The 23647-nt window shown below is 47.2% G+C and overlaps 1 protein-coding gene across 5 annotated transcripts in view; it reads left to right on the forward strand.

Moving 5' to 3' along the window:
• The window catches only part of WDR25 (WD repeat domain 25), a 155184-nt gene that overhangs the window by 4113 nt on the left and 127424 nt on the right, over positions 1-23647 (forward strand). For 4 of the 5 annotated variants that reach the window (XM_054448332.2, XM_054448333.2, XM_054448331.2 and 1 more), the window contains one exon: positions 41-877. The exons of the other annotated variant lie outside the window; for it this stretch is intronic. In XM_054448332.2, coding sequence (XP_054304307.1) covers positions 56-877 — 822 coding nt within the window. In that variant the 5' untranslated portion in view covers positions 41-55. The remainder of the gene's footprint in view (positions 1-40; positions 878-23647) is intronic. 5 annotated transcript variants of the gene reach the window in all.

A 23647-nucleotide genomic window follows, 5' to 3' on the forward strand; every position in this document is an offset into this window, starting at 1 on the left:
CCATGCACATTTTCTGATGCTTGACTTTGTTTGATCTTAGGTGGTTTGGCTTTGAATGACAGCAAGAACTCCATCTTTAATGGCTTCATTGGTAGCGTATGATGATTCGGACTCGGAGGCTGAGACAGAGCCTGCAGGAAGTTTTAATGCCACCGGCCAGATGAAAGACACTTCTGGTGTGGCCAGACCACCTGGGCAGGATTTTGCATCTGGTACACTGGATGTGCCCAAAGCAGGGGCACAGCCCACAAAGCATGGCTCCTGTGAAGACCCAGGGGGCCATCGCCTTCCATTGGCTCAGCTTGGGAGAAGTGATCGGGGATCTTGCCCCAGCCAGAGGCTACAGTGGCCCGGGAAGGAGCCTCAAGTCACCTTCCCCATCAAAGAGCCTTCTTGTTCTTCTCTGTGGACGAGCCATGTTCCAGCCAGCCACATGCCCCTGGCAGCTGCCCGCTTTAAGCAAGTAAAACTCTCCAGGAACTTTCCCAAGTCATCTTTCCGTGCTCAAAGTGAGTCTGAAACCGTAGGTAAAAACGGCAGCTCTTTTCAGAAGAAAAAGTGTGAGGACTGTGTGGTACCCTATACTCCCAAAAGACTAAGACAGCTGCAGGCATTAAGCACAGAAACAGGCAAGGGTAAAGAGGTGGAGCCACAGGGCCCCCCCGCAGGGCGTGCCCCAGCCCCTCTCTATGTGGGCCCCGGAGTGTCTGAGTTTATTCAGCCGTATTTGAATAGCCATTATAAAGAAACCACAGTTCCCAGGAAAGTGCTTTTCCACCTGAGAGGCCACAGGGGCCCTGTCAACACCATTCAGTGGTGTCCAGTCCTTTCTAAGAGCCACATGCTTCTCTCCACTTCTATGGATAAAACTTTCAAGGTAAGACTTGAATGAAAACTTCTGCTTTCAGATGCTCTTAGGAATACACTGCTGGAGTAATAGTGAAGAGGAGGGAGGTTACAGGCTGAACTTTTTGTGTGTGTGTAGATTTCTGTAATTCTCTTTGTTGCATTCGAGAAAGGGTCATCTGTGGTCAGCCCTGGGTTGTGGGTTCCTCCTGCCCCAACCCTTCCCTGATGCTGCCTTGCTCAGGTCACCAGAGGATACTGTTCCTTATCCCTCTTGGAGGCCGTGAGGGAGGAGGTGAGAGTGATTAGTGGGAGAAGAAAAGCAGGCCCAGGACCAAGCCCTGGGGACTGGGGACATCCTCGGTGACCCTGTGGAGCATTGAGCCATACCAGCTCTGTGCCTGGTGCTGTGCCGGTTTCAGGGGCTGTTGGGAGAGGTAGGTAGACCCAGCCCCTGGTGTCAGAGCTTGCACAGTGAGGCAGGAGCCATGGACAAGTACACAGACTCAACCCTGAGCCGTGAGGACGGCCCCCAGTAGGACACACAGGTGCTCTGGGAGCCCAACGGGAGGGTTACCAGCCCAGCCCGGGAGGGTTCGGCGAAGGCCTCCTGAGGAAGGGGAAGGTTCGCTTGGGGATGGGGGCAGAAGGGCGTGCTTGGCTGCAGGAGCCCTGTGTATGTGTTGGCTCCAAGCATGAGGGCCTGGGAGCTGGCTTCAAGCATGTGTGGGTGAGGGACTTGAGGCTGGGGAAGCAAGGTCAGGGAAGGTTGCACGTGCCCTTCTGGGGACTTCTGGTTTTACATGGAAACTCTTTTTTGCATTGTCTTATTTATTTTACAGGCTACTGAAGTGATAGTAATGCAGTCCCCCAGTATGCAGGTACAGTGTGATAGGTCGTTGTGCCCATCTGGGACCTGTCTCTAGCCCTTCAAGCTGTGCACTGCATCCCTCCTCTCTCTCCTCGCAGCTAGCAAAGCACCTGATATGTAGCGTGTGCCAACTAAATGCTAGCTGAACAGAAAGCTCTTGGAAAGGAAATAACTTCGAGGGACCTGGCTTCACATCCAGCTTTGCTTCAGAGTAGCTAGCTGGTCGACCACTGGCTGGCTGCCTTCCTGTGGAGTCTAGTGTCTCATTTGTAAAAGGGCAAAATCATACCTGGGTCATGTGCTCATGTGAGAAAAATGCTGAAAAAGTGCCTTGCACAGAGCCAGGTACCTCACAGGCGCGCAGTAAATGGTGTTTCCCTTGCCCTTGTTTCCTCAGAGTTCTGGAACCAACTTTCCTACATCTTTTCTCTTGCAAATTACATTTTGAGCTTTTCTCCCTCGGAAGCATCTTCTTAAGGGAAGAAAGGAAGCTCCAAGTATAGAGATGTCTTTGAAATGAGCTGAATTGATGGGTGGCGTTTTTAAGTGGCGAACTGAAGTCGTCCTGAAGTGGCATGTCTGTGCTCTTCTCTAGCAAGACTCAGAGTCCTGTGAGAGATAAAGTCATATTCTCTCTTCAGCCTGGAGTTCCAGGATTTTCCACTTAGGTCTTTGGTGCTTTTCCTGCCATTCCGGGGGCTGTGAAGTGTGCGCGGAGGCTTCTGGCATCCCTGGTGTGGATCACAACATGCTGGGATTGATCTTGTGGCCCCGGGGCTTCTCTGCTCTCCTTCCCAAGTCTGCGCTGCAAGGGCTGGAGGGTGGGAAGCCCATCTGGAGGGTTGCTGGTGGGCCTGGGCAGTGTCTGGCTGGCCCTAGAGTTCGAGTGGTGGCCCTTGTCCTCCCTGTGCTCACCTTCCTGTTGAGGCCTTCTTTCCTCCCTGCTTTTCTTGTGCCCCACTCTCTCGAGGGTCCCCTCCCTTTGCTTTCCTGCCTGTTAGGTTCCTGACAGCCGAGGCCCAGCCTGGAAAGTCTGAAAAGCTCCCTGTTGGGTCCACTGAATACGTGTTTAGTGGGCTCTAGCTTTGTGCAACGTCCTGTTTTAGGGGCTAGAGAAATAGCATTGATCAAGACACACAGATCCCCCCACTTGAGAAGCTGGCAGGTTGGCAGGGTGTCTTCATGTCCAGCCTCTCACCTCTGGGCGTCCCTCATGACTGTCCGCTGTTTGAATGTTTTGCTCCCCACTGCTGCCCGGGGGCCCCGGGAGCAGGGCCAGGGGCCTCCCGCCCTTGTCTCTTGTTGCAGGGGTGACTGCAGCCTCGCTTCCTGGGGCAGTGCCATGGTGCAGCGGACGGGCTGGAGCTGGGGTGAACAGTGGCGTCCAAGGCGCCCAGTCTAGGGGCTGGCACGCGGCAGGGGCTGTGTGGAAGATAGCCCTGGCTGTGGGGTGAGTCACTTGAGGGGCACAGGCAATCCTCTCTGAGGGACCCGGAGGGAGAGAGAGGGCAGCCTGGCTGAAGGCAGCACAGGCTGGAGGAGGAGAGGGATGCTATGGGCAGAGATGGGCGGCGTGCCCTTCAGTCAGGGCACTGCCTCCTGGAGAGATGTGGGGACAGCAGGTGTGTCCTGGTGGATGCCTACCTGCCCGCTTACCTTCGGAGTTCTCTCTCCTGATGGTGAGGGGCAGACCTGGGGCCCTGTGGGACTGGCCTCCGCCTGGTGGCATGAAGTGCTCCCTGGGCCCTGCTGGCAGAGTGGCAGCTTGGGTCACTTTTGCCTGGGAAATTTAGATTTCCTAAACAGAAGCATCCCCATGTTAGTTTTTGAGCAGAGAGCACCTGAGTAGAGGCATTGATTTCTGGCCTTGTGGAGTAGACGAATGTGCCAGGCACGGTGCTACTGGGGACGTGGGGGAGAGATGTTTCTGCCCCCATGGAGGGGAAACTGTGAGCAATCAACGAACTGTGACACCTCAAGACCAGAAGAGGGCGCAGCAGGCCCAACTTGGAATGGCAGTGAGGGTGGCTCAGACTGAGGGACTGTGGTAAGAATACCCTGCTCCTGGGCGATTCAGAGACCTGGTCCATGTCTGTGGGGCTGCCCTGGGTGGGGCCAGGCACCGCAGCTGTGCCCACCTGTCCCGAGGAAACTGTGTATGCTGCAGGTGATGACACTGGCATGGGCCCCTTGGGCTGTCAGGCAGCTTCTGGGGAGCCCCACCCACTGCACTGTGCACCCTGGGTGCCTTCCCAGGGCAGAGCACATTTGCTGTCATGAGGTTGGGCCAGGGTCAGCATGGCTGCTAGGGTTGGCATCTCCTGACCCTCTTTTTTTACTGTGGTGTTGTGAACATTAAGGCTTTTATAAGCCATAGATACAAACGGTGGGCCAGGGCCCTCTCTATTTTAAGATATTTGACAGTTTTCAGTGATGGGGTTATTTGGCAAATTGGTTTTGGGCAAATTGAGTTTGAACAACTTTTCAGTATGAAGAGTGTATGGCAGGGGCTGGAGGAGCCAGGATGGGAAGACAGATTGGGAAGTGGCGGGGAGCCAGGCAGGAGCTGTGGCCAGAAGTCCCGGCTGAGGCTTCAGGCTTCCTGGGCCACCAGGTTTGTGTGTGGCCTGGCTGGGCGGCACATGGTGTTCTTTTCCCTCCTTGGTGTCAGAGGTGGGGCAGCATGGCAGATCTTGGGGACCTGGTGATCTGGGGAAGGCAGTGTGTGGGTGTGGGTGGTGGGTCTGGAGTGGGGATAGGGCCTCGGGCATAGGCAGGAGTCCTGGCTGGCTGCAGCCCAGTCCCTGGAGGAGAGGAAATGGTGGGCACAGCAGGGAATGAGCTCAAAGAGGCGGGTGCAGCAGTGCACCCTTCCCAGGGTGCTTTCCCCCTGCCTTTTGGTTAAAATCTACCAGTGTCTTCTGGGCCCCTGCTGGATCAGGAAGGAGGGAAGAGCTTGGGGGCTGGGTGACAAGACCTGCTTGGGTCCTTCCTCTATGGCCAGCCCCTTGGTTGCGTGGTCTCTGGCAAGTTACCTCACTTCTGAGCCTTCATTTGAGTATCTATAAAGTGGAGAGAATTAAACATGCCTTGCTGGGTTTTTGTGAAAAGTAAACGATATTAGTTGTGAATCACCAAGTGCAGTGCCTGGCACATAGCAGGCACTTAGTGTGTGCTCGAGTTCCTGCTTTTCCCCAAGAATTTTCTCCTTTCCTTGACTTGTGCTCCTGTCTTATTTTACTTAAGTAGCCATGGAAGCATATCAGCTTCACCTAGCTAGACTTTAAGCTTCCTGAGCCAGAACCCATTTTTATATTCTCCAGCATCTGAAACAAACTTGTGTACATGTTAAATGATCGATAAAGATTAAAACAAATTTTTTGGATTTTATCGCAAGCCTTTGGGAAGGGATTGTCTTTTGAGTGGATAAATCATATTCACCACTAGGGGGCACAGTAAGACTTAATATAAGCAGCTCATCCAAGCTTCTAGAATGTGGAAGAATCCTTGATTCAAGGTAACATTTACTGAAAAATGATTTCTTTCTGATCAGGAGAAAAACAACACAGTCCAACTTATTAATCTAAAGAACATGGAGTGCCAGTTCCTTCATATCCTTAAAACGTAGCTTTGGAATTCATACATTTCAATTGGACACATTACAGTGGAAAGATACTTATTTTAATATGTTCTAAATGTTCTGTGAGCTGTAAAATATGCTTTTATTAGTTTTGAAAAATTTACAGCTAGAGAAATTAAGTAAAATAAAACAATGACTCATAATTCTGCACCGCTGCTCTTTCCTGACGATCCCTTCCTCCCCTTGTCTGTGAACGTGCTTATTTTTTTCATAGCTGTGATCCCAGCACGGATACCCTTTTGTATACTCTTTTCATCTCCCAGTGAACTCGTTTGGCTTAACATGTTTGAACACCCACTGCACGTAAAGGTAGAAATTCAGACTTTGATGCCTTTTTTTTGAAGGAAAACATGTACGTGGCCTGCTTTAACCAAAAACACAACCAGCCTTTATTGAATGCTCCCACGTACAGAACCCTCTGCCAGGCACTGAGAGGGAGTCCCAAAGGAATAAGATGTGTTTTCTGCTACCAGGGACCTTCTGTACTTGTATGAAAACCTGCAGTTCTGAAACACAGAAGGTTTTTAAGGAAAATATATGAATCAGATGTTTATTTGCTTTACAGAATAATTTGCTCTAGAAATTCTTTCAGTAACAAGCTTCCTTAAAATACTTAAAAAAAACCTTTTTAATTTTTGATCATGAATGTAATAGATGCTTATTGTGAAAAACTTTAATGATGCAGGAAATATGAAGTATGAAGGAGAAACAGAAATCATTGATAACTTCCAACCCCAAGTCAGTGCCTCATTAACATGAGGGGCCTCCCTGGTCTGGGGCCCTACATTCCTATCTGTTTACATAATTGGGCTTGTTGCATAGTATGTGCAGTTTTGAATTCTTCCTCTGCTGCCCAATCTTTTGTAATGTGTAAGGGGAATTTTTCTACCTTATTGAAAACTTTTCCCCAAATATATTTTTGTAACTGTCTCAAATTTCATACCTTGCTTCATCATTTCCATGTTGTTTCCTATAATTTCCTGCTTTTGTTTAAAAAATAATCAGTATTACAGTGAATATGGATGGCTATACATAAATGTTGTCTTTTTTTGCTGCCTTAATGCAGTTAAGATGGGCTTTGAGGCCGGGCGCGGTGGCTCAAGCCTGTAATCCCAGCACTTTGGGAGACCAAGGCAGGCGGATCACGAGGTCAGGAGATTGAGACCATCCTGGCTAACACGGTGAAACCCCGTCTCTACTAAAAATACAAAAAATTAGCCGGGCGCGGTGGCGGGCGCCTGTAGTCCCAGCTACTCGGGAGGCTGAGGCAGGAGAATGGCGTGAACCCGGGAGGTGGAGCTTGCAGTGAGCCGAGATCGCACCACTGCACTCCAGCCTGGGTGAAAGAGCGAGACTCCGTCTCAAAAAAAAAAAAAAAAAAAAAAAAGATGGGCTTTGATTTATACCCAGGCATTAGCTAAAGCCCTTGTGTGTGGTGAGTGGGACCTGATTAGATTGGCAAACCTTCAGTACCACTGTTGTACTCCTTGGCTCCCATGCCAAATCTTCTGCTTGGTAGCTGTGTGACTTTGGGAAAATCACTTAGCCTCTCTGATCCCCTAGTTCCTCACTGGTAAAATGGGGATAATTGGTAAATGGCCACCAATTAAGGTTGTTGCTGTAGAACTGAAATGAGAAGATCTAGCCTAGTGCCTGACAAGGGAGAGGCTGAGGAAGCATGTTTCTGATTCCCCTGTACCTATATTGATTAGTTATAAAACAAAGTGTAGAAAAGACAAATCACCCAGAACCCTCCAACTTACTGTAACTCTTGTTTTTTGTGAATCTTTTCGTTGTCTCTATGCACACGTTTTTAAAGCGTTTCAATCTCAGTGTTCTTGAGATAAATACTTTTAGAATCTAAAAAGTTTGAGGATTGTCTGTGCCAAGCCATTCATGCACTCCCTTTTCATGTACTGAACACTTGGCAGGTCCGTGTTGGAGAGCTGGGTCCCTGTCCCCCAAAGTGGTCACATTTAAAGCATGGATGAGAGGATGGAGAGTGCTAGCCATTGCTGAGCGCTTACCATGTACTAGGCATGTTCTAAACGCTCCGTCTCCTCTTCATTACAGGCCTGAGAGGCCACTTCTGTCCTCATTCCCATTTTACAGATGAGGAAATTGAGGCACAGAGAGGTCAAGAGACTTGTCCATGGTCACACAGCTAGTAAATGATAGAGGCAAGCAGGGAAGCTTCAGACTCAGAGCCTGAGCAGAAAAAGCTACCACCACTCACGCTGCCCTCCTGCCTCTGAGAATAAGGGATGGAAAAGCGCATCCCCTTCACCCAGGTGGTGTCCAAGCTCCAACCCAGCTTCCAAATTTTGTGGTTCTGTTAAGGGACATACAGAGAAGAGATGATTTCTGGGGTGGTTTGGATTTGCATTTTTATGTATTACAGGATCCTGTTGATTTATCATTGTTAGTGAATCTGATTATATTAAGGTATTTTAGATGTGCTTTGTAGAAAGTGATATATTTCACATTCAAAGACAAGGAATTTATGGCTCTAAGTGCCAGAGTGAGGGTTTATTTCAGTTTTGAAAGAATTATTCTTGATGGATTTTACAAAATGAGATTGAGAAATGATTTGATGTGTGGAGTGAGGAGTCGTGGAGCATTATGCAGATGATTGGCAATTTATTCTAAGCATGAGGCAAATCTATTGGCAATGAGAGGCGCGGCTGGGAAGGGGGTTTGGGTGGTGGTAGTGGGCCTTTGGTATTTGGGGGGTGAATGATTAACAGTGCATCCAGGGTAATTAGATGAAGGTGAGGAGAGAATGGGTGATGTGTGTGCGCATGTGCGTGCATGCGTAGCGTTCATCTGGTTCATTTGAGAGAGGCCCATAGAGGGGAAGACACTTGCCCGAGGACACACAATAGGTGTTTGGATGCTTCCTAGTCTGGACACTATATTTGTTTCTCTTCTTTCCCACCTTCCAGAGGACTTTCAGAATCACCTGAATTACCCCAGGATTGGGAGTGAGGGGCTTTAGACTGGTTGGCAGCAGGGCTGCTGAGCCTCTGGGAAGAGCCATGAGATTCTGAGCTGGAATCTTCTCTTCGTGGGAAGTGAAGTTTTTTTGACACTCCTCCTCCCCCATGTGAAAGCCGCGACGTTTCTGAGGCCAACAAATGAGACATTTCCCAGTTCCAATTGCCTTACAATCTTGTATCTTGCAGAAAAAACCTTGGGTTGAAGAGGAATAAGAAAAGGAAAGTGTAGCAGAACCCAAGATGTGTTTTCTGCTTTTTAATAACTTCATTTCATTTAACTTAAACAGTTCGGTGTACCAAGGGCAGGGCCTTGTGCTCGCCAGATGCTGACAGGAAGAAAACAGCCGTGTGAAGGTGCAGGCTCTGTCCTCGAGAAGCAAGCCTCATTCACTCTCATCCCATGTCATTAAGGGAAGGATAGAGCAATTTGGAAAAATGCTTTTAATGTAATTGAAAAATGCAGATTGCAAAATTGGCGCACTTAGGAGTCGAGACAGTCTAGTAAATTATTTCTTGTTGCTTTTAAAACTCGGAGACCGTAGACTCTTAAAGGTGCCTGTCTAATGCCCAGTGATGGCCTGTGTCCAAATGAGTTGTTTTAGATTTAATTTGTTTTATCATAAAAGTGGTAAAATTTTGGAAAAAAATGCAAGAAAATGGCAGAAATTAAAAGATAAACCATAGACCCTTCATTCAAGCCTAATGACCATGAACATTTTGCAAGCAGCATTTCCTTCTAGTCTTTTTTCCCTACATATATCAACTAGTTTTAATCATACTGTAGGTACTTTGTTTTTGTAGCCTGCATTTAAAATCATAGGATGGTCATTTCTCCCCCAGATTGTTAGTATTTTTTCCTCTTAAGAGAAGGGTTAGGTAAGTCATTCCAACCTTTTAAGCTTTTCTTCTAGCGTCTGCTGTTTCTCGTCAGGTGTTTTCTTTTGTCTAGTCTCCCAGATGGACACAGCTGTCATGCAGGCCTCTCATATACTGGGGGAGTGGAGCAAGCCGGGGGACAGAAGCACTGAGGGGCAGTCAGAAGGTACATGTGAGTGAGACCAACTGTGTCACGCCAGGATACCTGGAAGCTGCCTTCACCAGGCCTCCGCTCTGACAAGCTTCCTGAAGTTTCCTGAACTTGGCAGAGGACGGTGTACCTTCATCTTCTGCATGGATACTGTGATACTGGCTGAAATGCAGGGAGGACCAGAAGGGCTTTAGAAACCTACAACAACTCTGCTTTGCCAGGGCTCGTGGGGCTGTTGCAGGCCTGCCTTTCCTTGCCAGGATTGGGGCACTGGGGAGCTCGGCGCCCCCATAGAACGAGGGCCATACAGAGATGAGCGGCACCCCCGGGGGCTGCTGCTGCTGAAGGTCGTTGACTTTGCGACTGTGATTGCTTGGGCATCCTGGATGTCCCTGGATTGAGCTTCTCGGTTTCTCCTCTTTATTTCTTGGCCTTTCTGTTTTATTTTTCTGGGGAATTTCTTCCACTTTATCTATCTTTCAATGCTTTTTTTGAATTTGTATTTCTGCTGTCATAAACTTTTAAATTGAAGAATAATATATATTCAGGGAAGTGTTCTGTCATATTTTTACATTCCAAGAGCTGTTTCTTATTTTCTGAATGTTCCATTTTTTTAATATAGCATATTGTTTTTTATTGTATATTTACAAGGTCTTTTCTTAGCTCTTTGAGTTCTTTGAAAGTTTTCCTGTTTTCTGAAATATTTGTCTCTTTCTTATCTCCTTTGGTCTTTTTTTGTTTTGGTGTCTGTGTTCCATGTTAGAGATTTCCTGCTGCTCATTCCAATTAGGGAGGGAGGACCTAAAAAGCTGACCTGACCAAAAGCTGTGTGTGTGTGTGTGTGCATGCACACGCGCTTGTGTGGGGGCAAAGGGACTTTGTTTGCAGCAGGCCGGACGTAGGGTTATGAGGCGGCAGGCTGGCGCTCATCATAGGAACCCACTTGTGATTATTTTTATGTATTTCCTTGAGCCTGGTCAGCTTTTCAGGGAGGTGTCTTCTCTGGGTGGGCTCTTGGCCTGCTGCCAGCCTTCCAGCATCTGAGCTGGGGAAGAGGGTCAAGGTCTCCATGTTTAGTGTGCAGACTGCACTCTCCATCCTGTCCTCCAGCTTGGTTTTCTCACTGTCCAGCACGTCTTTTCCCACCAGTGTGCAGATCTGTGCCGCTCTTTTTGGGGGCTCTGTAGTGCTCAGTGTCTGACACACACCATCATTTATGTGTAAAAGTGGCTGCGTCTTCTCACCCTCCACAGCGGCAGAATTATTACGTTGAAAATGTCTGCTAATTTAATGGTGTCTTGTTTGAGAACCAAGTGAGTTCATTTACGTGCAGCTCGTTTAGAACGGGCCTGGCACTTCGTTCATTCTAAACAAGCATTTGTTATCCTGGTTCTTGTCCATTCATCTCCTGTAGTCTTAGCGTTTCTCTTATCTGGGCAATTTACATACTAACAATATTGACCTTTCATCATGTTTCACCCTCTTCCTCCCCAGGGTGTTGTGTGATGTTGAGTTTTTGTATTTCATTTATTTTTTTTAACAGAGAAAACCTGACATTTTTCGTCGTCAAGTCTTTGGCCCTTTCCTTTGTAATTGTCCGTGGCTCTAGAGCATGGCTTGTCCGCCCCCACCCTGAGATCTGATAAATTGTCACCTATATTTGACCTTCATCTAGTAGTGATTAGCTTGAGCCAGTTTCAATTCTCATCAGTGGGTCCGAGGCAGGCCTTGCGCCACCATGATGAATGTGTGCGTGGTGCCAGGGATCGATGGGCATATTAAGGAGCAGCGCCGCGGTCCCCGGCAGCCAGCTTCGTGATGTTCCCCCACACTGATGCTGGCTATTCATGATTTAAAATGACCTTCTTCCCATCCGGCTTATTCCGCAGGGCATGGGTATGCCACAGCTTCCTCAACCTTTCCTCAAAAAAGAAATGTTGTTTTTGACTATAAAAGAAATGCAATCTGGAAAGAACAGAAAGGTATAAAGAAGAAACAAATTGCCCATTTTCTCTCTGCCCAGAGGCAATGACTGCAGACTTTTTGGTGTATTTTCATCCAGCCTTAAAAAAAAAAGATTCAACGTAGTTGAGCTCCAACTATACATCTAATTTAAACCCTTCATTCCCTCCACATACTGCAGTAGCAGTTTTTAATGCTGTAATTTATTGCTTTGGTTTTTAGTGTGGTCTCCAAATCCCTGGGGGGCCTCAAGACCCTTTCAGGGGGTCAAAACTATTTTCATAATAATACCTAGGAGTTATTTGCCTTTTCCATTCTCTTTCTCTCCTGAGTGTACATGGAGTTTTCCAGAGGCTATGGGGCGTGTGCTTTTGCAGTGGATTAAATACAGACGCAGCTTTGAGAACCCAGCTGTCTTGTATTAAGTCAGACATTAACGAGATCTGCAAAAATGTAAACAATGCCTTCTTACTAATTTTTCTTGGTCTTGGAAAATAGAGTTATTTTTATAAGAATGTGCTATTTTTGTTAACATGTGGTGGGTTTGTTACTGTTACTTTTACATAAATTAATAAATATTTTAAGATGTCCTCAGTTTTCACTTCTAATATGCTAAGTACCCATAGCTATAATCGGAAAAAACAACAGCTCTTTGGGGTCCTCAGTCATTTTAGACAGTGTAATTGAGGACCACTGTTTTCTTTACATCTGTAATTACATTTTGGGGGATCTCACTATTGTGTTGGTAAAAACATCAGCACATCCCAGCTCTGGGATAAGTGAGTGGGTTCTTTTCCAGCCACGTCTCTGTCTTCTGCTTGGTTAGCTCTCCAAACTGTGTGATGAAAACGTGATCCCAGGGGTCCAAGCCTCTGTCACCCCCTTGCCCCTTCTCCTCTGCCCTTCCTTTTGCCCTTTGTGGAGATGACTCAGCAGCATTACAAAACCATAAGCAAAATCCCCCAACTCGACCATACACTGAAATTATCATTATCCTTTGAACACCCTCCCATCCATTTCTGGTCCATACGGGCTGTGTTCGTCAGAGTGCGCGTGCATCTCTGCAGCCTGTCTTTCCATTTAACATTCTCTCCCAGCCCTGCCCGCGCCACACTGTGCCACCAGCCGCCTCTGCGTCTTTGGAGGGCCGTCAATTTTCACTGGTTCCATGACGCTCTATTGAGTTGATTAACTGTAATTTACTTAGCCGCCCTTGGACACTTAGGTGGTTTCTAATTTTTGCTATTATAGATAATGCTGAAGTGGTTATCTTCATGCATGAAACCCTTTTCTGTTGGATTATTTCTTTCGGATTGATTCCCAGAAGTGGGACTGCTGGGTCAAAGGGTTGTACATTTTCATGGGTCCAGATACGTCTCTTGTCAGATTGCTTTCCAAAAGGATTATACCAATTTGCACTGCCACCGCAAAGCTTGCGTAATAACCAACTATTTTGCTTAACTATCGTGCCTAGAATTTTCCCTTGAAGCCCCAAGGGGGCAAAGGCCCTTATCTAAGTGAATGTGATCTATAGTTATTTAGACTAACACCAAAATTGCTTTCAGAACATTCTTAACCTGCTGAGTTTAGAATTCTAATTCGCATACATGCTAGCATTAAAAGTTTCACAAGTAGCAATTTCTCTCTCCCTACTCACAGTGTGTTTACACAGCCTGACAACTGTAGGGAAAATGAAAGAGATTTTATAAACAGAAGTGGTCTCTTTCTGAACTAGTTGAAATGTTATTTTGAAAGGTACAAAAACACAAATTAAAACAGATTTTCATTGTAACCTTTGCTTAGAAAAGTTGTTTGTTTTCGTCCTGACTTCTTTTCATGTTCTTTTCTCTCATTCAAGTGTGTTCTGATATGGTTCTGATACTGTTCCGGTACTTGGGTGTCCTGCTGTGTTGCTGTTAGCCCGGGAGCGGAGGATTGGTGGCTGTCATCAGGTGCTGGCAGGGCTGCTGTGGGAGGGGAACGAGGTGTATTCGGGTTTGCTCCCAGGGCAGAAGTAGGACAGATGGTGGAAGGTGTGTCTGTGGGGGGAAGAGATCAGCACATGGTGAAGAAGAACTTTCTGGTGCTCAGAGCTGGGCAACTCGGGCAGTAGACTACTTGGAAAGGGAGCAAGGGCCGTTTTGCATGGAGGGGTATAGTGCAGGTTGGAGCCCATGTTGCTGGAGGGCTGGGAAGTAGATGCAGGCATTGGGTCAGCCACTCAGGCCTCAGGCTCCAGGGCTGTTGATGGCTTGAGTGTCCTGTGGTCACGGCCAAGATGGTGGCTGTGAGCTGCTCTGCCCTGAAATACTGCACTGGGGGCCCCGCCTGAGTGGAGCACAGTGCTCCACACACTGCGTATTCAAGAGAGTCAGGCACATTCCTCCTCTAATTTCTCTGAGCTTCAGCATTCTCATCTGTGAAATAATTAACTCGCAGGGCTGTGAGGATCAGAGGAGGTTAGATGTGTGAAACCACTCTGTAAACGATAACACTCTTACAAATGGAAGGTATTATCAAGAACTCCCAGCCGGGGTTTATTCTGTGATTGCCTCCTAAGCCGTGTTCCTAAGCATGTGAGGCTTGCAATCCAGTTTGCCTCCAGTTGCCTTGATTCGTTGATCAAATAATCCGGTGCTCACCCAGTGACCCCAGCAGACTCTTGAGGAGCTCAGGTCCCTCTAGGTGTGGCTTCTTGTCTTCCAGTCCAGCAGTGTGACATGGCTGGCAGTGGTTGAGGTGGTGGACTTGGGGGATGGCTCAGCTGATGGGCCTTGTGACGTTTCCATGAGCCAGGCTTCTGGACTTGCTGCTGTGTGGTCTGTGAATTCCTCGGGCCTTGCTTTAGGCTGTCTCTGCTGTGAGCAGAGAAGGCGCTCAGTGGCAGTGTCAGCAGGGCTGGTTCCTCACTTCTTTCTTCATTTGGTCATCTGTATGGCTGTCCAGCCATCAGTTAAATTCTGGCTCTTTGCCAGGCCCTGGGATCAGAGGGGACGAGACCCACTCTTGCTGGCAAAAGGTGAATGAGGCACAGACATCAAAGCAGACTTGAGAGGGATGATGAGAAAGGCCCTCCAGGGCTATCTGTGCTGGGAACAGGAATATATGGGAGAGTGTGCTAGGTCTGTCAGTGCTGGAGGCAGAGGATAAGAAAAGCCTCAGGGAAGGGGAAGGATGAGTTGGGTCTTAGAAGATGAGGAGCCAGGATTTCGGGGCCAGCCTGGACAAAATAGGGAGGCCTATCTCCACAAAAAATTAAAAAATTGGCTGGGTGTGGTGGCACATGCCTGTAGTCCCAGCTACTTGGGAGGCTGAGGCGGGAGGATTGCTTGAGCCCAGGAGGTTAAGGCCACAGTGAGCCATGATTGTGCCACTGCACTCAAGCCTGTATCTCAAACAACAACAACAACGATGAAATCGATGAGGAGCAGCCAGGTGGGTGGGGAGGACAGCCCTGTACTGTGCATGCTGTGGGGCGGGGACAGTGAGGACGGCCAGGTGAAGCGCTTGGGCTTGTCATCAGCTTTAGCCCTGGATGGTCAGTGGCCCAAGGCCAGCTGGCGCTTCCTGTACTTGTGCTGGGTCAGGCACCACACAGGGGTTTACATCTCATTTTCCCTCAGCTGGGTAATCATCAGAGCTCAGGGAGTCTTATTTTGGGGTTCAGTCCCAGCCCCTGTGCTTTCTGTGTGGCTTAGGGTAAGTTACTTAACTCTCTGGACCTTAGTTTCCCCATCGTAAGTCAAGGATAATAACAGCATCCACCTCAGTCTTCTGAGGATTAAACAAGAGAACCCATGGCAGACTCTCAGGAGAGTACCAGGTGTACGGCAGGCACTCCATAATGCAAGCTGGCGGCAGCATCAGCATCCGTATGCCCCCTTCACAGATGACAAAACTGAGGACCAGAGAGGGGTATTGAAGGACATGTAGCTCCTAAGCACGGGGCTGGCATTTGAACTCACCTTTGCTGCCTCTGCTTTCTGGGATTGTTCTAGTCACTTTCCTGCTTGGGGGCTCCAAAAGGGTAGTCGTGTAACTGTGGCAAGGCCTTTAATCTTTTTGTGTCTTAATGAGCTCGTCTGTAAAATGGCAGGAGCTCTGATAAAAGTTCCATGAGGGCAGGGAATTTGTTTTCTTCCCTTGTTGTATCTCCAGTTTGAATGAATAGCACCTGCTCAGTCGACCATGCTCTTTGTGGGCCTACTTGAATCTTGGGATGTAGAGAATCTTGGAGGGGTCCAACTGCACTCCCCCACCTACCCCTCACCTCCAGTCTGTGCAGGAGGCATCCCTGTGGGGGATTCGGGATTGGTTAAATGTGGCCAGGTTTGTGAAAAGGCTTTGGAAACTTTGCTGGGAGCTAAATCAAAGTGATGATTGTTCCACATCTGTTGAAATGTTTGTATTTTTTTATTTTTATTTTTTTGAGACGGAGTCTCACTCTGTCGCCCAGGCTGGAGTGCAGTGGCACAATCTTGGCTCACTGCAAGCTCTGCCTCCCAGGTTCATGCCATTCTCGTGCCTCAGCCTCCCGAGTAGCTGGGACTACAGGCGCCCACCACCACGCCCGGCTAATTTTTTGTAGTTTTAGTAGAGATGGGGTTTCACCATGTTAGCCAGGATGGTCTCAATCTCCTGACCTCGTGATCCGCCCGCCTCGGCCTCCCAAAGTGCTGGGATTACAGGCGTGAACCACTGTGCCCGGCCGAAATGTTTGTATTTACACTGTCAGGTAATGGTCATGGGCTTGCAGCTTGTACGTTTGTTTATTTATTATTTATTTATAAATCATAAATCCAGAAAGGAGTTGAGGAAGCCTACAATAAAAGATACAAACACAGTGAAGCTATTAAAGCAAGACAGACCATGAAAAGCCACCCCAAAAGGAGAAGGCAGCCTGTCAATCAAGCGCAGAGCTGATCGCTGTTCCCAGCTGGTGCCCTGCGTCTTGTTCTGTGTGCTGTGTTCTCGCAGACCCAAGGCAGGTGGCACAAGGTTGCCCAGTTCTTGCTGTCCAAGAGAAGCCAACACAAGTGGCCTCACATAGGCATGTGTGATGGCCGGACAGTGGTGCTCAGAGGAAAGGCAGTTATAGCTTCTTGTCTCAGCTGCCCAGGGAGGAGATGAAGATCATATGAGAGGCTAGGGGAAATCTCTGTCCAAATCAAGCTAAGGAGAGGTCACATGTTCTTTCTAGGGTGGGCTGTGGCAGGGCCACAGGTCCCTGGGCCAGACTGCCAGAGTTGTTTGGCTCTTTTCTGTGCCTTGGTTTCTCTCCTGCCAAGTGACTGTAACAATACTTATCTCACAGACCTGTTGTGAGGATAAATGTTGTGGTTTTGGCCAGGGACCTGGATGTTGCAAAGTGCTTTTGTTAACCTGACCTGTATGGTCTGTGTTTCTCATGGTGAATGTCGTATTTCTCAAATGGCTCAGGTCCTTCAGCTCAGGTCCCCAAGTTCAGAGGAGGTGCTGCTGCGGGGGGTGGCAAGGTGGGGTCTCCCCTCATGCCCTTGGCTCTGTCCACACTGATGTTGTCAAATGTGACCTGTTTGTTATTGCCTAAAAACACTTAACGAGTTCAAAGCAAAGGGAACATACTTTTTAATTATTTCTCTGCTTGTCTCCAGCAATGCTGTTGTCAAGGAAACCAAAACCTTTGTAAAGCTTTTCAGCTTCTTGGTCGGAAGAGGATACTTGTACAGTGCTTATATTGTCGGTAGAAATGGACCTGTCGTTCTGTAACAAAATCTGTTTCTTTCAAAAGGGCTTACTTCCTTCACTTCTTACAAATAGACTCTTTTTGGCCTTTTAACAGAAGATGGAAAGTTGTTACTGGTATTTTCTCTTTTAAAGAATTGCCTGCATTCTTGACATAGTATTTCATTCATTCAACATCTGTTCTGAGACTTGGGTGCTAGGGATGGGAGTGTGATACAGAGATGAATATAGCCTTTCGGGAAAGGCTCCTGGCTCATTGAAAGAAACAGGTGGACACATCACTATAGCGCGGCATCATGACTGCTCTGAAGGGTGTTGGGTAAGGTGCTCTGGGGCATAAAGAACAGCCTGGGAGGGGCAGTGTCAGCAAGTCACAGGAGTCCTGGAGGATGGGTAGCCATTGCTCAGCAGCAAAGCGATAGAAGAGCATTCCAGGCAGAGGGAACAGAGTGTGCAAAGGCAGGGAGGTGTACAAGAGCATGCTGCCATCAGCAAACTGCAAGGTAGCTGGACGAGGCTGGGCATTGGATGCATAAGGCATGACGAGCAAGACAGGCTAGAGAAGACTTTTTTTTGTTTTTGAGACAGAGTCTTGCTCTGTTGCCTAGGCTGGAGTGCAGTGGTGTGGTCTTGGCTCACTGCAACCTCTGCCTCGCAGGCGCAAGCAATTCTCCTGCCTCAGCCTCCTGAGTAGCTGGGATTACAGGTGTGCACCACCACACCTGGCTAATTCTTGTATTTTTGGTAGAGACAGGGTTTCACCATGTTGGCCAGGCTGGTCTCCAACTCCTTACCTCAAGTGATCCACCCGCCTCGGCCTTCCAAAGGGCTGGGATTACAGGCATGAACCACCACACCCGGCCTGGAGAAGACTTCTGATCAGGAGTGGGGAGTGTGAAGACGTTGCAATGCACGCTCTTCGAAGTGCATTCCATTTCTGCCTGACAGAGCCTTGCTTCTTGACGTGCAGAGGCATGTCACTCCTTTTGTTCTTGCTTCAGAGGGAAGGGACACTGCTAACACACTGGAGTTTAATAATTTACTTTTGCTGCAGGAGTATGGCCTTCCATGTAATGTTTCAGCCAGCATTCCAGTAAAATTTTATGATAGTTAAGCCATATTGGAGCATTGGTTTTATATGAAAAAGATAAATCATTGTTAGAAAAACAGGAGTCTTAACTTTTAAACACCCCTTGTTATTTTTCTTGTAAAACTTTAAAAAATAATTTCAGATTTATGGAAGAGTTGTAAAAATAATACAGAGAGTTCCTATGTACCCTTCACCCGACTTCTTTGAATGGTAACATCTTACATAACCTGGTGCATTTATCAAACTAAGAAATTAACATTGGTACAACTCTGTTAATTAAACTATGGACTTTATTTGCATTTCACCAGTTTTTCCACTAATGTCCTTTTCTGTTTCAGGATCCAATCTAGGATGCCATATTGCATTTAGAGAGCTCTTGCTATTTAATAAGTAATTTGTTTTTTTAGGGGGTGGACTGGGCAGTAAGGAATGGACTGGAACTTGTCCTGGCCACTAATTTTTGAGTTCCCTATTCTGAGCAAACCCTGCACATCCTGGCTGATGTCCCATATCAGGAGACCAGAGCCTTGAAGCTACAGTCAAGCTCGTACTGGATGTCTTTTGGTTTTCAAGACTTGCTTCCTAGTTCGATCATGAACAAGACAAGCAGAAGGTTTGCACCTTAATGAGGCTTAAAGAGCACTCACTTATAAAGTGCCATTAGTGACTTGTCCTTAATGGTAGCTGTTTAGTGATAACAGGTTTCTCATTCCTTTTTTCTTTTTTTTTTCTTCCTTTTTTCCTCCTTCTGGATTTAACCCAGCCAGCCTTTTGGGCTAATGTTGACATTGGCTAGAATTCGAATTTAGACCGCTTACCACATTGACGTTTTTACACAACCTTCCTGTGGTTTATCGGATAATTGAGTGTGTCTTGAGGCAGTAACTGAGTTGAAATGTGTTGCATTTAATGAGTGAAACTAGAGCATTCTTTGCATACTGATAGATGCACATCTGTAGGTGATTTTTCCGACGAAAGTCCCAGCTTAGGACGTTTCCTTCCATTCCTTTCCCTTCCTTCTCTTGCATTTCCCCCCTTTTCCTTTCTCTCTCATCCTTTCTCTCATGTCTTTTTCGGTACTTTTTTCACTATGCTCTCCTGTGGCCTTGCACCTGGTCCTGTCTCTGCCTGCCTTTTCTCCTTTGCATTTCCTCCTTTCCGTCCCGCTGTGCCCCTCTCCCTCTCTTGCCAATTCCCTGCAACAGGCCAGTGAAGCTGTTGCCACGGAAACAGAAGCCCAGCAGAAGCTCTGTTCTGCTTTCCGGATGCTTCTAACGATGATGACGCAGATAATATTGATTTCTAGAATCAGCTAAGCCCTGGCCTGTGGCCTCTGGAGTCCCTCCATATTCCAAAGGCCAAGCTGATGCCACAGCTCATCATTCTGTTCAGTAGATGGTCATTTTTGATTTCAAAATTGAAACTTCAAAATTTTGAGTAATCTACTTCCCTGTGGCTCCAGAAGACTGGTTGCAACCACGTGAAAAAGACTTACTTGAATTTACTTATATTAACTGAGGGAAAAATACCAGATGAGGTGGGTGCGGGTGCTGCAGGTTCCAGGAATAACTTAAGTTACACATGGGAGAGGGTTAGATGCATTTGTTGAATTACTGGGCTGAATGACTTCTTTTAAAGGACTTGGGGGAAAGAGAAGTACAGTTGAGGCCTTAAAAAAGATACTTAATTCGATGAATGTTCAGTGAGGACTGGCCATTTCTGAGACATGGGGTCAGGTGCTGTGGGGCACCAGGAGTGTGAAAAGCACAGTTCCTCCTCTGGAGGAGTGGCTTTTTAAGTGACAGAGCTGGGGCGTGTGTGTCCTGTACCGCAGTGACATTCCTTAATACTTGTCATGGTGATCCAGTGAGTGCAGCTGTTGTCAGTTCTGCCGTACAACCCACATGCCTGCACATTAACTGGGCTTTGTGGTCCCCTCGGAGGGCTGTTGGCGCCTGGTCCTCAGTGGAGCTGGTTTATGATGGTGGCAGCCTTGCTGCTCCTTTCCGGGTTTGACTCAGGCCCAGCTTGTTGGCATTAGCTAGGATTTGGAGTTTTGCCATTCAGCCAGCACCAGCTAATAGCCCAGCAAGGAAGAGTTAGTTCATGGATTATATTGAAGTTAGTACTTATTCCCAAAGGTAACTTTGTTTAATAAAAACCTTAAGCCCTTATTACTGTGCTTCTGGGTATCCTGGCTCCAGTGTGTAAAAATAAGACTTATAAAATTCTAACATTATTTGTGAAAATGCAAAAACATTTTCATTAATACAGGATGTGATAAAAAGCAAAAGGCGCTTTCCATCTGTGGCTAAGTGGTCTTTCTGCACTCAGGTCTTTTTGTTTTCATAATCACTTTGCGCTTATTTAAATATTGCCCTTTCAGTAGTGAATTTTAAAGGGAGGAAGCTTTGGTGTGTGAATAACTTTACAACTACCCACAGTATTTCCATCCAGTTGCTATGACTTAAGTTGATAATGGACCCCACACAGTAGTCATTAATGGATGATAATCTAGGAGTGTTTTTGTTATTGTTTTTATTTTAGAAGAAAGGTTTGAAATTAGCATAGTAAATCTCTGTGGGATCTTTGCAAATAAAAGAATGTTCACGTTAAAACAATTTTCAAGAAAGATGTATGGTGATGAATAAAACATCAGTGAGTGAAAATAAGCGTGTTTAATTATTCAAGTAGAAGTAGTAATTTAAACTAATTATTGCTTGCAGATTTCATAATTCAGTTTTTGTCTCACAATAATATTTCCTCTGGGCCTCCGGGGCGCGTCGGCGGCTGCTCGCTGTTCCTGGGGCGGGAGGGACCTCCCCCTCCCCATGGCTGCGGCCTCTGCCCCACCGAGCCAGAGCCAGAGAGGCCCAGTTTCTGCTTCTGCCGGCCTCCTCGTGGTCTCAGTCCACATCGATCCCCCTTGCACTGCCTCATTAGGCATTTCCTTGCTTATCACCTTCTCTGGTTGATTCGGGCATCTCAGACCAGTTCTGTCCATTGAGGTCTGAGTGTCGTGGGGGCTGGTCCCATGTGCCTTAGATTTCCTTGGCAGGGGTGGCCCTGAGCACCCTGCCCATGTCCCCAGGAGGCAAGTCCTTGCCGTTCAGGGCTGCCTCAGGTTGGGTCCCCTCCAGGAGGCTCCCCCGCCTGGGGATTGATCACTTCTTCCTCCCTAGTGCTTTGTACCAGCAGGTTCTGGTGGTAGTAAGAGAATTACAGAGAGAATTTGTTGGTTGACATTTTTCTTTTTTGGGCTTCTTTTTACTTTGTTTCTGATCCTAAAGGAAGAAAAACATATTCATACAGAGGAATGGAAAAGTACCAGAGAGCCTGAGAGGCAGTGGGGAGGACACTTCATCCCCTGGAACTTGCACCTGGCTTCTCTGCTCCTGGGTGGCTCTGCATGTGTCTTAGTTCTGCTCATTCTCTGTATGCAGGCACCTGCCATTTTCTCTGTGGAATTTGAGGGCTTGGATGTGATTTTTAGCATGGACACCTTGGAGGGGCTCAGTTACATTCTCCTTGGTGCACCTCCTGGGGTACAAGTGGCATTAGTAGGTGCTGATGAAGGAGTAGGAAGTGCTGAAAAGCACTTTTGCTCAATCGTGCGAGGCTTTTAAAACCCAGTTGTTCCTGCTACTCCCATGAAAGCCCACAATGGCACCAGAGGTTTTCTGGACCTTTCTTTACTCACAAATGCTCCTGGAACAGATCTTGACAATTCAGGTGAATTATTATTCCACCCCTCAGAAGGTAAAGGGAAAGCTTTCCATTTGTAACTTTTTCTTCCCAAGTGTCCTCTGTCAAAAGGTAGTGACATCTTCTCTCCTGATATGTGACGTCCATTATTACCTCAGTATAATCATAAAGCTCACACCCAAAAGCTTTCCATCCAGCACGTCAGAGGGATGATCTTTATTTAAGACACACTCCCCCACTTTTCTTTGTTATTACTTTCTCCTAAAAAAAAAAAAAAACCAAAAAAAACAAAAAATTCCCTTAGCTTTAAAGGCATGATCTGGGCTAGGAGTGACTCATTCTTTTGCAAGGTTATTGTCGTAGGCAGGGACAAGACAGGTGGGACACGGGGGTGGACAGAGTGATGCGCTGTCAGCCAGGGGCCAGGGGTCCAAATGGGATTCTGTCAGTTTCCAGCTGAGCTCTCAGCAGCCCAGGCAATCTCTGGGTGTTGGTTTCCTCTCTTGGCAAACGTAGAGGCTCAACTGTGTTCTCTGAGGCCCTTTTAAGCTGAGTAGTTTTGTGATCTCCAAACTAACTGTAGCTAAATGAGGTAATGAGAGAATTACAGGTGTCCCCCAAACTCTTCCTGCAGAGTAGTTGAAATGAGCATTCATGATTCTGAATCGGTTTTCTCTCCCTGTGAGCTCCAGAGGAAGTCATTAAGCAGAGAAGTTACTAACACCTCATGACCACTGTAGAGCAGAGCCAGGGGTATGACATAAAATGCCGTAGGGATGAGACCCGTGCAGCTAGCCAGCACTTAGGGAGATCTGCTAGGAGGACACCCTTAGGTTGTCCTCCTAAGGGTCCAGCCCTCTCTGAGGGGTTGACAGCTGAGCTTCATTACGTTCTTGACCCTGTCTCGCCAACCTCAGGGCTTCTGTATTAGCAGTGTCCAACAAATGGTTGTTAGGGTGAATTAAATTTTCTCTTACAGATAGTGTCCTATCCTTTCTACCAAGTAAGCTTCCTCTTGGGGAAGAGACCATTCTTCTTTATTTCTTTGAAAACTGAGTTTTTAAGAATAGAAATACAAATTGGTATTTGATGTACAGAGAAAAATGAGTCGTCCTCCCATGCTCTGGATCTGGAGAGGCCACATCTGGCTCATCTCTGGATCCTAGGGAGCATCAGCCTTGCTGCGGGAAGCAAAGTGGGCCTGGGCTGCCTTGAATTAGAATGACCTGGCTGCCTTTCCAACCAAAGCACATATGGCCAAATGCTGGGGGAGTGAATTGGAGGCAAAAGCCTTTGGAATTATTGGGATCATTGGGACTCCTGGGAAGGAACTGGGCAGACTTGTGTTTGAGCCATGGCTCTTTCTACCCTAGGTCTGGGGAAGGTCCTCTGCTTCTCCCCCACTGTTTTTTTTAAAGTGGGGCTGGCATGCTTAGCCTGCAGGGCTGTTGCGTATGGTCAGTGAGATAGCAGCCCTGAGTAGTGCCCAGAGCTTAGCACAGACACAGCAACTCTGGTTCCTTTGAAGATGGAAAATGAATATGTATCATTTTGCAATGATAATGTAAAATCAATGTGGAGGTGTGATTCCATTAATAGATTGCTGATGAACTCAACTTTTTAGGAGCCCGTTTGTTGCTTAGAGTGAAGCTGGCTGGAATGAGGCAGAATTAGAATGACAGGCCCACTCTTCTAATTGAAATGCACATGAAGTGCTTGGCCCTCAGACTTCCATCGAGATGATTGCAGTGATCAATATTCCAGTTTGCTTGGCTGGCAGCTT

The sequence above is a fragment of the Pongo pygmaeus genome, chromosome 15, assembly GCF_028885625.2.
Source record: "Pongo pygmaeus isolate AG05252 chromosome 15, NHGRI_mPonPyg2-v2.0_pri, whole genome shotgun sequence".
Lineage (NCBI taxonomy): Eukaryota > Metazoa > Chordata > Mammalia > Primates > Hominidae > Pongo > Pongo pygmaeus.